The 17,500-nt window shown below is 47.1% G+C and overlaps 1 protein-coding gene across 1 annotated transcript in view; it reads left to right on the top strand.

Annotated features, from left to right (window-relative positions):
- Nucleotides 1–17,500, top strand: part of ptprt (protein tyrosine phosphatase receptor type T) — a 193,648-nt gene that overhangs the window by 36,275 nt on the left and 139,873 nt on the right. The window contains exons 9-10 of the mRNA XM_056606519.1: nucleotides 16,538–16,653; nucleotides 16,991–17,171. Of these exons, the coding sequence (XP_056462494.1) occupies nucleotides 16,538–16,653; nucleotides 16,991–17,171 (297 nt within the window). The remainder of the gene's footprint in view (nucleotides 1–16,537; nucleotides 16,654–16,990; nucleotides 17,172–17,500) is intronic.

The raw sequence follows: 17,500 nt of genomic DNA, 5'->3' as shown, positions 1-17,500 counted from the left end.
TGTCACCAGAGGAAGCAGCACAAGATCCTGGAGGTTTATGTCCCCGGCGTTGCGATTGCGGGGCGTTGAGCCCCAGCAGAGCCAGCTAATGCTGAGTCCGTCCTGCTCCTAAATCACCCTCTGCCTCCCACCGGAGCCCCTTGATGGACTCAAACCTGCACCGTTTCACTTACGCAGTTATAAAGTAGATAATAAAACCTACTTGCGCACACACACACGCACACAAACACAAATGCACACACACTCACACACACACACACACACACACACACACACAAACGCACTCACACACTGTGTCTATGTCTCTTGCCCTTCATCCGGCGTGTCGTCACTAAATATATATCTTTAAACAAAATAAGTCACTTTAAAGTGAATGTTGGCACTTCAATTTGCATGGAGGACTTTTTTATGGGGCTGATGATGGTAATGTAAGTGTTGGCTAATATGTCACCTCATAAAGATAGTCTTTTATTCCTCTGCCGCAATAAATCCTCCGTTACTCACTCCTCCTATTAACTCCTCTGTCTCTACACCCTCCTTATGCCAGCGCTCGCTTGCCCCCCCTTCCCCCATCTTACATCCACCAGCTCTCCCCTCCTTCTTCTGTCTTTTTTCCCCCCCGCTCTCTCCTCTCTCCTGCTCTCTTCCTGTTCCTGCTCCCTCATCTCTCGCTCTCTCCTCTCCCCTCTCCACCTTTCATTCAGCCTTATCTCCCCCTCTCCCCCCTTCTCCGCTCCCCCTCCCCCCCCCCACCCCCTCTACATTAATCTCTACTATATTAGCTCCTGGCCAGATGATAATGTGATGTTGGCTGTTAAGTGATCCTCCGTAGCACCTTCTCTCTCTCCCCTCATGTCGGGGTCACCCCTTCCCCCCTCCTCCCCCATTACCCTCCCCCTCTTCCCTCCTCGGGGCTCTGTCCTAAAGTGCATCTTTATGGGAGGGATGATGGGTTTTGTCTGCCCGCAGGCCCCACAAAGATGGTGTTTTAATACAGCTGCAGGGAGAATCTGCTCCGGCTGACACCATGCCCTGGGATAGAGGGAGGGGGAGGGAGAAAGAGAGTTTACTTGTGGGTGACGTAAACCACAGACACATATGAACAAAAATACCACACATATTTTCAGACCCAAAGTACAAATACACGCACGCACACACACACACACACACACACACACACACACACACACACACACACACACACACACACACACACACACACACACACACACACACACACACACACACACACACACACACGCGCGCACACACACACACACACACACACACACACACACACACACAAGCACACAGACGCACACACACTCTCCAGTTCATCTACCCTGCATCTCGAACACTACACACTCCACCTCACGCTCCTGTTTCGATGCGGTGTGGTCGTAATGGTAGTTGATGTACATGTGCTATGATGCTAGTCATGGTCACATCCGGCTGTGTCTGGCCTCCAGTTGAAGCCGAAAATCAAACACACACCCGTAAAGTGCATTGTGAGTGAAGAGGAACGTTTTGAGACAACTTTACTTTCCCTATCTCTGTAGTCTGTCTATCTCTCTCTCACTCTTTCTCTCTTTCTTGTCTCCAACCTCCAACCTCCCTGGCTAGCGCTCTCTCTACATGTGTTTTGGTTCAAGCTGCGTGCTGTTTGACCCTGTTGGCTCAGAGCTGTTAGTTCTTGAAGCCACTCAACCGAGCGCGGAGAGAAGCAGAGTCGCAGCTTCCTGGAATAATCTCTCCCCCGTCATGTGGAGAGCAGCCTCTCGTCCCTGGCCACAGCTCCAGGCCTTGTTAGTCCGGCTCCGCTGAACGCTCGCTCTCCATTGGTCAGCTCAGGAGCAACACTGCCTCCCTGACTTCCTGGTCGGGATGCAGCGCTTCTTCCTGTGGTTCTGATATATTCGGCCCAGCCTGTCAGGGATCCTCTCTTCATACAATTCTTTATCTACGATGCCAGACAGACTGTGTTTGTAATGTAGAGCTGCAAGGAGCACACGTAAATACTACTACTACTAAAAATAATGAGATAGAGATTTATGATTTGAAAGATAGATAGCTGGAGGGACGGATGGATCCATTTATAGATGGATACTCTAGGGAGGTGGATAGATGGCTATTTGGATGGCTAGATGGGTAGCTGGATGGTTTATACTTTTTATTCATTTTGATATGAATAGAAGGATGATGATGGTGATGGGGATGATGATGCTGACGATGATCGCTGCGATACTCGAAGCGTAATGGTCGTCAGAATAATGACCGGGAATAAAGAATAAGTTCTTCTTAGTCCACCTCCTCTCCCTCCCCTCGTCCCCCCTCTCTCCCTGTCACAGAGAACCACTTTGAAGGAACATTTTGACATGCATGGTTTATGAAGCATGTTAGAACTCTCGGGCTCCGTCTCTGTCTTATCTGATCAAATCATACAGTGCAGACATAAGTCCAGTCCCCCCCCCACCCCCCCCCCCCCATCCGTCCTCACCTCCCTCCCTCCCCCCTTCGCCTCCTTCCCTTGTTCCGTTTCATCTTCCTCACTTCCTACTGCTTTTGTCTTTCATGTTGCGAACCTAGCCCCCACGCTACCGTCTCGCGTTGCGACGCGGTCTCGATCGGCGCCGTGCCGGCGTTCGTGTTAATGGTTGCTCTTAACGACTTGGACGGGGCCCGGCAAGCTCTGCCTGGCGTTAAAAAACGTCTTTCGTCTTTCTCTTTCATCTCCTCGCGGGCAACCATTAGAAAACACAGGAACACAGAGAAGGGAGAGGGGGAGAGAGGAGGAGAGGAGGTACTAATGAAGGTTAAGGAGGAGAGCAGAGAAGTTAAATTGTGAGAGGTGGGGAGCGGGGGGGGGGGGTGGAGGGAGGAATGGAACCGGGAGAGGAGAAAAGAACAAAGGAGGATGGGAGTAGAGCAAGGAGAGGAGGGAGAGGCGAGAAGGAGTGGGGTGGGGGGTGAGGGTCGGAGGTGTGAGGAGAGAGGGGGGAGGGGAGGAATGCGATGGGAGGCATGCGATGGGAGGAAGAGCAAGTTGTGAAAAAGAGAAAAGCCGATAGGAGGGGTGAAAGAAAGAGCCAGGAGGAAGGAAACATGACAAAGAAACAGGAGTTCTTCCAGCGGAGACAGTTCACCTCCTGCTGGGCTATGCTTCATTAGATGGAACGGCAGCATAACAGAGACGGAGTCATCACATGCACCTCAGTTCACCACACACAATCACACCACACTCACCACCGGTTGTATACACCTCATTGCCCTCACACTCACTACCGGTTGTAAATACCCTCATTACCCTCACACTCACCAACGGTTGTATGCACCCTCATTACCCTCACACTCACCACCGGTTGTATACACCCTCAAAACACTCACCACCGGTGATATGGTAAGTACCACTGGTAATATCCGCACTCCTTACCCTCAACACAGTTCTTATCCACCCTCGTCAACCTCGTCACCCGAACCACGCTTCGTACCGACCATCCCCATCCTTCACTTCAACACAGAAAGTCCACCATTATCGGTGCCATCATTCACAGCACATTTATTGCCATCTGTCCTTTGTGTTAATTCCACTTCTTTACCAACTCAGTCCCGGTTTCTGAAAAAATCCAGCCTGACCTTTGGCTGCCTCTATTCTCTCTCTTTTATTCTTCTTTCTTTCTCTCGCTCCCTCTTCTTTTCTCCTGGTCTCCTTGGTCTTTCCTGTGAAGGCTTAGGAGAGAGACAACCAATGTTGGCTGTAGCGGAGGGCATGGAATGCAGTGGATGAATGAAAGATATATATTTTCGGAAAGAGGAAAAATTGTTGAAGCAACAGTCCTCTCCTTTGAAATTCAATAAGAAATGGAACATGATTAGAATAGGTGCGGAGGTCGACCGCATGTTAAAGTTCCTGCCCAGGGTGACAACAAAAGCCAACACAAAACGATGGAAAGTTGGCTAAAGACAACCGTTTTGTGTCCTTCGACAACGACTTCCCACCGCCAAAGGGTACAGCCCAATGTTGGTGTTTGTTTGAGATGGTTGATGTCGGTCAGGGCATTGTGCAAGCGGAATTGGGCTTGTTGAAACAATGAGTGTAGGAGTACAGAAAGTTCCAAAACAGGATGAACCCTCTGTTGTAAACTAATTAGAACAAAAGAGCACACAGCATCCAGGAGTTCCATCCAAGTTGTTTGCGTTGTATATTTTATCATACAGCAGTATATGTTGTGGAGCCCTTTGTCAAATCATAGGAACAACAAGAAACAGGCAGAGATTTGTTTCTTCGACTTTAAACTCTTATGCACCCCATTTGCTCCCAGAATATCCATAATCTTCCCTGGTACCCCAACAACATAGAAAATCTACCTAGTAACCGGGCGCTATTCTGAGCGTGTACTAACATGCTAACGCGCTAACTTGCTAAATGTCAAGGCGGCAAAAGAGGTGTGAAGTTTGTCTGTCTGGGAGAGGAAGTGAGAAATTAACAAAAAAAGGAAACAATAATATGCAGCGACAGACAAGAAAGCAAGAGACAGTCTGGTTGTAGTGCACGCAATTCAAAGATAGTGCTATCAGCCATGAAAAAACACACACACAAACCAACACACACACACAAAAAGGTACAGCTGCACACGCATAGAAACATAGTGTGGAAGCATGGAAGGGCTGTTTCAGGGAGTTTTATTAGAGTTAGGGACAGAGAGGACAAACTTAAGTATATGTCACGATGCACAGATGGACGGACGCACACACATACACACTCCTCCACACTCACACTTGCTAAACATATTTAAAAAAAAACACGCATTCACCCTCAAAAGCATGCAAAAGACATGCACGCACTCTCACGCATGCAAAATATAGATGAGCACACACACACACACACACACACACACACACACACACACACACACACACACACACACACACACACACACACACACACACACACACACACTCTATATCTGGCAGAAAGGTTGTAATCAACACCTCTGAGCTGTGAGCAGACAGGAGTAACACCAGTGGTGACAGAGTGTGTGTGTGAGTGTGTGTGAGTGTTTGTGTGTGTGGGGGAGCAGTTATGTCGATAGTCTCATTGAGAAGGCGAAAAAATAACCACAACAAAATAAAACTTTAAGTCTCACATGAAAGTAACCTATATTATTCGACAAGCGTTCTATGTTATGTAAAGCCACTCTTAGCAAACATTTCCTTGAATATTTAAGTGTTGTTTTGAAGATTTATGTATTCATGTTCTTCAGTGGTTCATGCATGTTTCTTAACCCCAATGTTGAAGTTGTTTTAATCGGTTTCCACTCAAGGAAAAGGCATTATGGGTAATAAGATATATTCTGCCTGAAGAACTACGGTAACCTGCATGTGTATGTGTGCATCTGTGTGTGCGTGTGTGTGTGCGAGTGTGAGTGTGTGTGTCGCTCATCATAGTTTGATTGCAACCTGTGTCATTATAGTGGACGAATATCCTGCTTTCAGCCCCCAAACACACACACATTCGTGGTGTCATTGTTAGCTGGAATTCTCAGCAAGACTCCTCTCTAATAAGTTGAGAACAGCTGGAGGAGTGTGTGTGTGTGTGTGTGTGTGTGTGTGTGTGTGTGTGTGTGTGTGTGTGTGTGTGTGTGTGTGTGTGTGTGTGTGTGTGTGTGTGTGTGTGTGTGTGTTGATGCAGCAGACAGGATAAGGACCATTTATGGTCGCTGGGTGTTCTTTAATTGGAGTTGTTTAATAATTGGCCCGTGGGGGCTCATTTGCATTGTTACCCCGGCAACAGGCTGTTTACCTTGTCTGAGCTCAGTGTGAGAGTGGGATGATATTAACATAGGCAACGTGCACACGTACACATGTGTGCACGTTCAACATACTGTGCTGCTATTGGATTGCTACATCAGCAGCTCGCTGTGTTTGTGTGCGTGCATGTGCGTATGTGTAAGTGTGTGTGTATCTGTGTGTGTGTGTGTGTGTGTGTGTGTGTGTGTGTGTGTGAGTGTGAGTGTGTGTGTGTGTGTGTGTGTGTGTGTGTGTGTGTGTGTGTGTGTGTGTGTGTGTCTGTGCTTCATTTGCCATGTCCTTGTGTAAGATGATAGCCAAACAACAAAATAATTAAGAGAACAACAAGATCCGAGATGGCCCATGCTTCAGTTCAAGCCTCATAGCATTTAAATTGTCTCTCAGAACTTTTTTGTTCCTGAAACTGAGCTTGATTCAGTTTGCGACATCAAATAATTCTCGTTAGCTCTCCTCGTTAGGAACAACAGAATGCAGAAAACGCCACTAATTTAAACAAAACCCGATCAGACAACAGTGAGGGGAACTCATACAGCCTCGCTAGTTAGCTTGTAGCGTGTTGGAGCGGGGACACGGGGTCGAGAGGGCCCCTGTCCCCCCTCCTGCCGGGCGCCTGCTGTCTCTGACTGTCTCCAGAAAGGAAAGAGAGAGAGGGAGAGGTCGTGCAGGCAGTCGAATGTATTGGATAACGAGAGGTGAAGGGGTGAAAGATGAAGAGGGAAGGTTTCTTTGCTGTTTAAAAAATAATGAATTGAAACAAGCAGATGTGTGTGTGTGTGTGTGTGTGTGTGTGTGTGTGTGTGTGTGTGTGTGTGTGTGTGTGAGTGTGTGTGAATGTTTGTGTAATTTAAGTATACTGTATGCCCCCCCCCCCCCCAACACACACGCACGCACGCACACACACACACACACACACACACACACACACACACACACACACACACACACACACACACACACACACACACACACACACACACACACACACACACACTTACACTACCTTCATAAACTGCTGCTTCTCTCTTCTTTCCCTTTTGGTATTCCTTCCTTCAGTCAGTCCTCTCTTCTTAAAGTCAAATATAAATACATAATATGCATCCAAAAGGTTTAACATTATCCGCCCCCTTCTACTGAAATATAAAATATAAAAAATACAATCATGGCTTTCACTCTCTCCTGCTCAAATCTAAAAACATATCAAAACAATATTATATATATATTTTTTAACCCCTCTTTCCTCTGACTCAAATGTTTACTACTTTTCTTACCTACTCAAAAACACAGACATTTAATAATCCAGCGTAACATTGTGATTATGACACTAATGCTCCTGGTAAACACTGCATTCCTTTCCTGAGTTGAGGCGAGAGTGCACTTTTTCCTATTTGTGTTTCCATGCTTTGCTTCATGTTGCTTTGCTGTCATGCAGTGCTCGGCAGGACTGTGCACGAGGGGGTGCGTTGTGCACGGGGGAGTGTGTTTTGCACAGGGGAGTGTGCACGGGCGAGTATGTTGTGCACGTGTGATTGTGTTGGCATGGGGGAGTGTGCATGGGAGCATGCACAAGACTCTCAGAACCTCTGTGGTTCGCTGCAGTGTGCCCGAAACCCCAGGGCCCCATGGTGTGTGTGTGTGTGTGTGTGTGTGTGTGTGTGTGTGTGTGTGTGTGTGTGTGTGTGTGTGTGTGTGTGTGTGTGTGTGTGTGTGTGTGTGTGTGTGTTTGTGTAAGTGTGTGTGTGTGTATATGAGAGTGCACATCTCTTTGTATGTGTGTGAGTGTGTGTTTGTCTGTGCGTGTGTGCCTGCGTGCATAAATATGTGTGTGTGTGTGTGTGTGTGTGTGTGTGTGTGGGTGTGTCTGTGGGTGTTTGTATGCATGCCTGCTCGTGTATGTGTGTGTGAGTGCACATCTGTGTTTTTGTGTGTTGTGTGTATGGTTGTGTGTGTGAGAGAAGATAAAATAAAACATTTAAGCAAAGCTTTTCTTTCATTCCTCCATGGTTGATGTTGAATGTTTCCAAGACTTAATTAGCGAGCCCCTGGCGTGGAATGGATTCTATTATTTTTAATTATTCACCAAACAAACGCTACGCTTTGACAAATCCCCACTTGTCTCAATGTTTTTGGTAGGAAGGAAGTTGGACCCAAGAGTGAAAACGTTACTCTATAATATTTAATAATATGCTCATCACATTGGATGTCATTTCAAAATGATTTAATTCTTTACTTGCCTTCCTTTGCCTTGAACTGGTACTGTAATAGTTAGTAAGTAAATGAGTACTATAGAAGTTTGAATGTATATACGTGTGGGAAGACAGGGAGAGAAAGAATAAAATTGAAAGAGAGGGAGGAATAGAATGAGAGGTAGAGAGACAGGAGAGGTAGAAAGAGAGGGAAATTGAGAGAGAAAGAAAGAGGCAGAAAGAGTGGGGGTTATTAACTGATAACCATTAGATCAAATCAGCTTCCCAATAAAGACTTTTCCATCTATCCGTCTACCTTGCTGCCTCTCTGTCTGCCTGCCTGTCTTTACTCTCTCTGTCGAGCATAGTCAGAGCCAGTGGACCAATCAGAACGTTGGGTTCATTCTCTGCCACCATAAGAATGGACAGGTCAGTTCAGACGGTGATAACATCATGTCTCTTAGGGTGCTCATCGTGCTAACAGCCAACAAAAATCAACCTCTATGTGCTTTCAAGAGGTTTAGATAATTTTGTTTTTCCCCACCCAGTTCTTTGTTTTGACTTCAGGTCATACGCTTGCATGCACTCACACACCCCAACACACACACCCACACCCTATACACACAGCGTGTGGGGGTTCACCTCCAACAGAGAGGAGCAGATCGAGATGGCTCCGCTCTTAAAGCGACGCTGTGATGCGTTGCTGTGGTCAATACCCCCAGTTAGGCACAGACAATAACACCAACGTCCGCACACACACAGACTCATGGAGGTACGCACGTATGCTCACACACGTACACACACACACACACACACACACACACACATACACACACACACACACGCACACACACACACACACACAGACAGACTTATTTGCCCATGCACACATACAAACGCATACACACACTCATACACAAATGCATGCATATACACATAGACACACATAACCAAACACACACACATACACACAGACATACACACACACTCACACGCAACACATACACACACACACACGTACATTGACAGACAGACAGACACACACACACAGACACACACACACAGGGACCCACATGCAAACAAAGAGACACGGCAACAGATAAAAGAACAGCGTGTGTGTTTTGACATTTGTGGAGGAATATCTGTTGATAAAGCAAAATAGGTTGTCTTTTCATCCTCTGCCATCCTACTCCACCCCCCTCTCCTTCTCCTCCTCTCCACCTCTCCTCCCAGCTCCCGTCCTTCGATTCATCGACGCCTGAGAAGAAAAGAGAGTGTGTTTTAAAACAACACAAAGTGACATTTTCTACAAAAGAAAACTATATTCCTCTCTCTGCTTGGGGCCGGGTCTTTCAAAGAGACCTTTTACCACTTTTACTACAGACAGACAGACAGACAGACAGATAGAGACAGGTAGACACTCAGGCAGACAGACATAAAAGTCAGATATACAAACAGACAGGCAGGGGGAGAGGCAGACAAAGTGACAGGAAGAAGATCGACAAACACATAGACAGACGGCATAGCTCTCAAGGCTAAGTGTTGTAGCTTTTAGGGCTAGGCGTTGTATTGTAGCTCTGAGGGCTATGTGTTGTAGTGTCGCTCTGAGAACTAGGTGTTGGAGCTAGCGTAGCTCTGGGCGCTAGGTGTTGTAGCGTGGCTCCATGTGCTATGGGTTGTGGCATAGCTCTAAGAGCTAGGTCTTGTAGCGTAGCTCTGTGGGTTAGGTGTGATAGCACTGCTCGGAGTGCTATTTGGTCGTAGGGTAACTCTGAGGGCTAGGTGTTGTAGCGTAGATCTGAGGGCAAGGTGTCATAGCGTACCTCTGGGGACTAGGTGTTGTAGTGTAGCTGTAAGGGCTAGGTGTTGTACCGTAGCTCTGAGGGCTGGGTGTTGTAGTGTAGCTGTAAGGGCTAGGTGTTGTACCGTAGCTCTGAGGGCTGGGTGTTGTAGTGTAGCTGTAAGGGCTAGGTGTTGTACCGTAGCTCTGAGGGCTGGGTGTTGTAGTGTAGCTGTAAGGGCTAGGTGTCATAGCGTACCTCTGGGGACTAGGTGTTGTAGTGTAGCTGTAAGGGCTAGGTGTTGTACCGTAGCTCTGAGGGCTGGGTGTTGTAGTGTAGCTGTAAGGGCTAGGTGTTGTACCGTAGCTCTGAGGGCTGGGTGTTATTCCGTAGCTCTGAGGGCTAGGTGTTGCGTCGCTTGCGTTAGCTGTGATTGTGTTTCAGAATAGATTTTGGTTCCTCACAGAGCGATGTAATTATGATCCAATAAAAGGCATCTGCTACCCATCAACCTTATCCCACTCCTTCCACACTCACACACAAACCACGGGGGGCTTATGCACGTTTAACATATTTTTGTCATTTAAATAGATATATAAGATGAAAGATGAAATATAAAATATTTATCTCTTTTCCTTTGGGAAATGTGGCGAGAGAGAGAGAGAGAGAGAGAGAGAGAGAGAGAGAGAGAGAGAGAGAGAGAGAGAGAGAGAGAGAGAGAGAGAGAGAGAGAGAGAGAGAGAGAGAGAGAGAGAGAGAGAGAGAGAGAGAGAGAGAGAGAGAGAGAGAGAGAGAGAGAGAGAGAGATTAATATGTACCTCACTCATCTCAACATCTCTCTTTACCAGTTCACATCAGCCACTCTTCTCATCCATCCATTGACAATAACTCTATTAATATAACTAACTTGTTTCAACAAATTTACCCAAAAGCCGCAAGTGAAAAAATAACTGAATATTTGGAAACAACACAAGCTCCACCAGCTGAGGAGGTAGTAGCTCCTGCTGGGAAAGGTACTAGTACTGATAAAAGGTCACCAGGAAAAGGAAAAGAGAGACAGAAGGAGAGGACAGGAGGGGAAGGGAGGTGAGGGGAGGTGAGGGGAGGAGGGGAGGAGAGGATGGGAGAGGAGGGGAGGAGAGGAGGGGAGGTGAGGAGGGGAGGGGAGGTGAGAGGAGCAAAGGAGACCAAGAGAGATCAGGGGAGCAGAGGAAAAAGGGCCCAAGAAATCAAGATTGATTTGTGCGCCTCCCTTTTCCTGTGCTCCTCTCTCCTCTAGGAGATGCTCCCACACGTCTTCAGATTAATGTGTGCTCCTCCGCACCTCATCCATCAGCGTCACAAGCTGCTGGTTGCTCTCCAACTCCTCGTCCCTCCATTAAACATCTCTCTCCCAACCCCTACCACCTCCCAGCCTGTCCCCGCCTCCCCCCATACTCACCTCTGTCCCCTTAGCCTCTCCCTGCCTCCTCCAATCCCCTCCTCTGTCCTCTTAGCCTCTCTCTGCCTCCTCCAATCCCCTCCTCTGTCCTCTTAGCCTCTCTCTGCCTCCTCCAATCCCCTCCTCTGTCCTCTGCCTCTCTCTGCCTCCTCCAATCCCCTCCTCAGTCCTCTTAGCCTCTCCCAGCCTCCTCCAATCCCCTCCTCTGTCCTCTTAGCCTCTCTCTGCCTCCTCCAATCCCCTCCTCTCTCCTCCGCCTCTCTCTACCTCCTCCATTCCTCTCCTCTGTCCTCTCTGCCTCCTCCAATCCTCCCCTCTCTCCTCCGCCTCTCTCTGCCTCCTCCATTCCTCTCCTCTGTCCTCTGCTTCTTTCTGCCTCCTCCATTCCTCTCCTCTGTCCTCTGCTTCTCTCTGCCTCCTCCATTCCTCTCCTCCTCCTCTCTCTGCCTCCTCCATTCCTCTCCTCTCTCCTCTGCTTCTCTCTGCCTCCTCCATTCCTCTCCTCTGACCTCTCAGCCTCTTCCCGCCTCCTCCGATCCTGTCCTCTGTCTTCTCAGCCTCCTCCAATCCTCCCATCTCTCCTCTCGGCCTCTCGGCCTCTCCCCCTCACAACCTCTACCGCCTCCTCCCCGCCCAGCTGCTGTTATCTTGAAGACATTAAAGTGGACCTATTTACTATCCAGTCCTTTACAAGACACTTTTATCCAGAGCAATTTAGGTAGACCACTGACATTGGTGTTTGAGCCCCAGTTTTCCAGGGTTTATGGCCCACACTTGCCAATCCACATCAAAATGGACTGCATTTATCAAGCACAATTTCTAACCTGTGGCCACTAAAAGCACTTAAAATCATTCATCCATTCACACACTGATGGCCGTAAAATATCCAGGCATGAGACTGGCAGTGTTTAATGTAATGTATTTAGTAATTCTCAATCATTGTATTAGATCAAACAATATGCTAAGATGATAGATGATAAAAATATGGATGAGATGATGAAATATATTTTGTAAGTTAAATTACAGTTGTTGGACTTTGGTAAAGTGATTGGTCAGAATAAATGTCCGAAAAGAGAGCGACAGCCCCCAGAGAACATTGAACAGGTCAGGAGATTGATGGAACTGATGAACCGGTGCTAGCTTTAGCTAGTTGTGCATTAACAACATAAATGTACCAGGCACTGTGACAGCTAGCCAAAAGGTTAATGCTAGTTCTGTTTTGATCTGGTGTATGTTGGATAATGCTAGCCTCGTTCCGCGTGTAATTCCAGTGAGGCTACTCTTGGCATGGCTCCATCACGCCGGTTTATATGGGCTAATGCTAAGCTACATTATGCTGGAGAATCACCTGAGGCCAAGGTGTGTGTATGTTAATGCTACGCTACATCATGCCGCGGTATGTATGCTCGCACTAGACAGGCGAACCTGGGAGGACGTTGTGTCAGGGTTGACCTTTTCCCGCCACATGGCAGGCATGTGTCATGTCACGACTCCTCTCGCAGCGTGGGCTAACGAGCTGCGCCTCCTGTGATTAATGATGCTGGGGGGTGGCGGCGCTGCCCAGCCCAACGCAATAATTCTTCCTCCTGCCAGTCTGACATGACCAACACCACTGGGGGGAGGGGGGGAGGGGGAAGGGGTGGGTGGGGCAGTGCAGCCATGACACCTGTCTTTGTCTGCTTTCTCACAAGGCCAAGAAAATCATTGATGTTTGTAGTTTTTGACGTGTAAAATACGCTAGGGTGCGAGACAGCCCTCATTTCGATAGCACTTCGAGTGAGCGCTTCAATTTAGGTGTTGGAAGCCATGAAAATGGCTGCCAGACATGGGATGACTCATTTATAATTTATATTGTATAATAGTATAATTAATTAATTTGTTTTGTATTAGGATTTAAAACATTATTTTAAGAGCGCTTTGACACCTGCCATCCAGTGTGAGGGACAGATTTTAAACTAGAAAAAAATAAATAATAATAATGGTTTTGTCGTCAATGGTTGCCCTCCCACTATTCAATTGCAACCATAGAAATGAGAGGCTGCTGCAAGCGATTAATGGGTTTGGGACGTAGAAGCTACAAGGCCATCAGATACCACAAAGCCCAACCTACTAACTATAACCAGTTGGTAAAAAAAATCGACATGAATAGAACACGTAGCGACACTTTTTCAGTTTATGGCGATCCTTCACCCACAAAAGTGCCCGTACAATTTCATCAAAACTTTGCACAACAAAATTGGAAAAAGGCTTTCTCTGATTCTATGGAATCCGTGTCTCTTTTGAAACTTTAAAGCTACATTGAAGCTCTGCAGTAACTGAATCAGACTCAAACTGATGAGTTGATCTGAAAGCCAATGACCGTGTAACTACCTTTCATTTCTCATCTCAGAATATTCAAATATTTGTTTGAAAAACCTTGGAATTATATATATGCATGGTAATGGCACATGGAAAAAGCTCTGTCTGATCATTTCCAGCTTGCATTCATTAATTCATCCATCATTCATCCCTCCATCACTATCCATCATCTCCCCATCAACCCATGAAGTCATCCGCTCACCGACTGTAAAGAAGAGAACGACCCTGAGGAGGTTCAAAGAAACTCTTGAGTTCACACGTTGACAACCAAACTCTGATCTTGTTGTTTGAGTCTGAACAGAATGACTCCAACAGATATTGAGCTTCTCTGTGGGCCATGCACAATGGCAATTGGTAGGTCACAACACAAAGAGAGAGAGAGAGACAGAGGGAGAGGGACAGAGTGAGGGGGAGACGGACAGTGAGGGGGAGAGTAAGAGAGAGAGAGGGATATCTTACATTTGTCAGAACCAAGGGCAGCCTGAGCGACATCCTGGACCTCTTAATGATGTAAACAAAGTTATAATTCAACCTTCTCATCTTCCTTCCCTTTGCCTCTCTCCCTTCTTCACTCCTCCTCTATCTGTCACCAACCCAGAGTACAGTTTTCTCCGTTTCCATCTCTTTCATCTTTCCATTCCCCTGCTCCATCAATTCATCTGTTTATTGTATTAAGAACCAGAAACTGAACGCCAGCCTGTCTGATTTATGTAGTTAGATGTTTTTTTGGGGTGGAATGACCAATCACCTCGGCGCCTCAGGGTTGATTCAGACTACAGATTATCTATGAGGGTACACCCCGCCGAGAGAACTCTGGTGTGGGAGGGCTCTGGATACGTGCGTGGGCTGGAGTGTGTGTGTGTGTGTGAGGAGGTAAACTTTTGAGCCGTGACTGCATCCTCGTTTAGACGTGTGCAGCGTCTAGTCTTCGGAGATGAGTGGTTGCTTGTTACGCGTGGAGTTTTGATTGAACAGTTAACTGTGATCTCCTCCCCCAGTCTGTCTCTGTGTTCTCATTCAGGGATTAGGGTCCATGTAATTGAGGAATTTCTGCGTGTGTGCTCATTATGGCTGTGCACTGCAAGTCCTCAGAGTGTGTCAATTGAGTGTGCAACTGTGCACGTTGGATTGCAGCTCGCAGACGTTTTTTTGCCTTGAGGTTTTTGCACAGATGAGGAAAAATGTCTGCTGATGATCTGTTACGAGTCCTATTATCACTGTTATTTCTATTACAACTAATACCACTTCTACTATCAACGCTATTCATAAGACTCATTTTAGTACACCCATAGGAATGACAGACAGGCAGACAAACGAATAGAGACACACACACTCGCACTCACACATACTCACACTCATTAGCCAAGTCTGGCTGCATGCTGGTTGCTTAAGGCTAGTCTGCAAATTTGATCCCTGGTCTGTTCAGATCACAGATACACTGATTTATTGAACGAGATAACTCTGCAGGGAAGCACACAGACACATGCACGCACCCGGACTCACGCACACACATACGCGCGAGCGAGCGCGCGCACACACACACACACAGACACACAGACACAGTTGCAAGTGACCAATCCTGAAGGTTTGGTCCCGACATAGTAATCCTATCTGGGTACTCAGCGGTTAAAGTCTGAGAATAATCTATAATCCAATCTCATAATCTGGTAATATTGTAATCTGTCTACATGAGTCTAAACCAAGCGATCACATCTTTGTTTGACTCATCTGGTAAAAACACACTGGGGAGATCTCAATGGCAACAGGCCACGGGCAGAGGGTAACATCCTTCTAACAATGGGAACCGCTGAACACAGCACCCCGACCACAGTTTAGCAACAACACTACTATTTTGTTATAGGTACATATTGGTAGGTATGTGCAGGTATGTAAAGCCTACAAAGCAGCTGAACATCAGCTCAATTTAAAGGGCTAACATCAGAGCTTAACTACAGTTATCTAGGACAGGTTGCTGATGCCTGAGTCCTAATCTACTGTCAGCATTTCCATGTTTAAAGCGGAGGAAGCAAATTGGAATGTAATGGTGCTGCTGCCCGTTGAGCTAGCCAGCGTTAGCTTGCATGAAGTAGCTTTAGGTAGCATTAGCTGATGAGCCTAATGAGGCAGAACCAGAAGATGGTTGGATTAGCTTCTTAATGTTTAGCCGACCGCATTTAAGCAACCCAAAGATGCAGGCCAACATATGGACACGCAATGATAGTCTGTTTAGTATTTGTGTGTGTATACTGTGTGTGTGTGTGTGTGTGTGTGTGTGTGTGTGTGTGTGTGTGTGTGTGTGTGTGTGTGTGTGTGTGTGTGTGTGTGTGTGTGTGTGTGTGTGTGTGTGTCTGGGGGGGGGGGGGTTGTTGTGTGTTTGTGTGTGTGTTGCATATGGTTAAGCCCATATCAGCCCCGCAGTCTCCAGATCAATACCAGGATTTAGAGATAAATTCCCAAAGTTCTCAGTCATCCCTGCAGGAGTCTCTTAATCCACAAGAGGTCAGCAGGGGTCACTAAAGGTCACCAGGGGCACACTAGTAGCCATCCGAGTGAATGCATGTTTTCTTGCATGATGTGATGAGTTTTGAAGTTTGAAGGTTCTGTCTGTAGACCTTAATAACGGTCTCAAAGGCATTCTATGACCTTGTTCCTAGAGATACATGGTAACATGTACATTCAGCCCAATCAAATGCCAATAAATTAAGCAATTAACTCAACTGTTGGCAACATAAAAAGACTGAATTTGCACAGCCAGGAATGCAACCCGCAACCCTCAGTTCTGTGACTTCTTTGACCGGAGTCTCCGTCTAAAACTCTTCCCTCCTCTTCTATTTGTGTGTGTGTGTGTGTGTGTGTGTGTGTGTGTGTGTGTGTGTGTGTGTGTGTGTGTGTGTGTGTGTGTGTGTGTGTGTGTGTGTGTGTGTGTGTGTGTGTGTGTGTGTGTGTGTGTGTGTGTGTCCGTCCAGACCCTGTGCACGGACCCCAGACCGTCAACGTGGTTGACATCCGTGCACGCCAGCTCACAATCCAGTGGGAGACATTTGGCTATGCCGTGACCCGTTGCCATAGTTACAACCTGACGGTACGTGCTGACCAAGATGTCTGTCCATCCATCGTAAAGTGTGTCAAGTTTATCGTCTTGTGCGAATCAACAGAACAATGAGATGCAGTAGTTACTGCCGATTAAAAGCTTTTTTTGCTAAATGACTGCCGAATTACATCTCCGGTTTGCGGTCTGCCCATACATTGTCTCAGAAATAATCATTACAATCTCAAGTACCATTAAAAAACATCATTATTTATACAATCAATATGTACTTTGTGTCGAAAAAATGTTTCCCATCGCCCGTCCGTCCGCCGATGCCTAATCTCTCCCTCTCCGTCTTCCGTCCATGGCTGGGGGTTTCCATGGCTTCCAGGTGCAGTACCAGTACTCGTTCAACCAGCAGGAGTACTCCGTGGAGGAGCTGATCCAGACCTCGTCCCACTACACCCTGCGTGGCCTGCGGCCCTTCGTGACGGTGCGCCTGCGCCTGGTGTTGGCAAACCCCGAGGGCAGCAAGGAGAGCGAGGAGATCGTGAAGCAGACCGAGGAGGACGGTGAGGCCCTCCCGCTACCCTGAGTGATTTGTGTTTAGTATGTCAGACTTGCGTGAGAGGGTGAGAGCTGAGGGAGGAGAGTTGCACGGCCGATCGGCTGCCCTGAAACTACTGGCTGGTTGTTTGGAAACTTTGCTTTTGCTAAGCTGTGGTGTCCAGAGGTTATCCGTAGCTATCGTTGACTGCGATGCCCCCTGACCCCTCTATGCTCTTACTGTATCTGACTGTAATTCACTTTGGACACAAATCATAACGTGATTGAATATATGGTGAACAATAACTGTAATAGAACAATCAAATACAATACAATCGACATTGGAGTTTCTGGT

This window comes from Gadus chalcogrammus, chromosome 13 (genome assembly GCF_026213295.1).
Source record: "Gadus chalcogrammus isolate NIFS_2021 chromosome 13, NIFS_Gcha_1.0, whole genome shotgun sequence".
Taxonomy (NCBI): domain Eukaryota; kingdom Metazoa; phylum Chordata; class Actinopteri; order Gadiformes; family Gadidae; genus Gadus; species Gadus chalcogrammus.
Note: the sequence above shows the minus strand (reverse complement) of the source record. Positions and strands in the feature narration are given on the sequence as shown.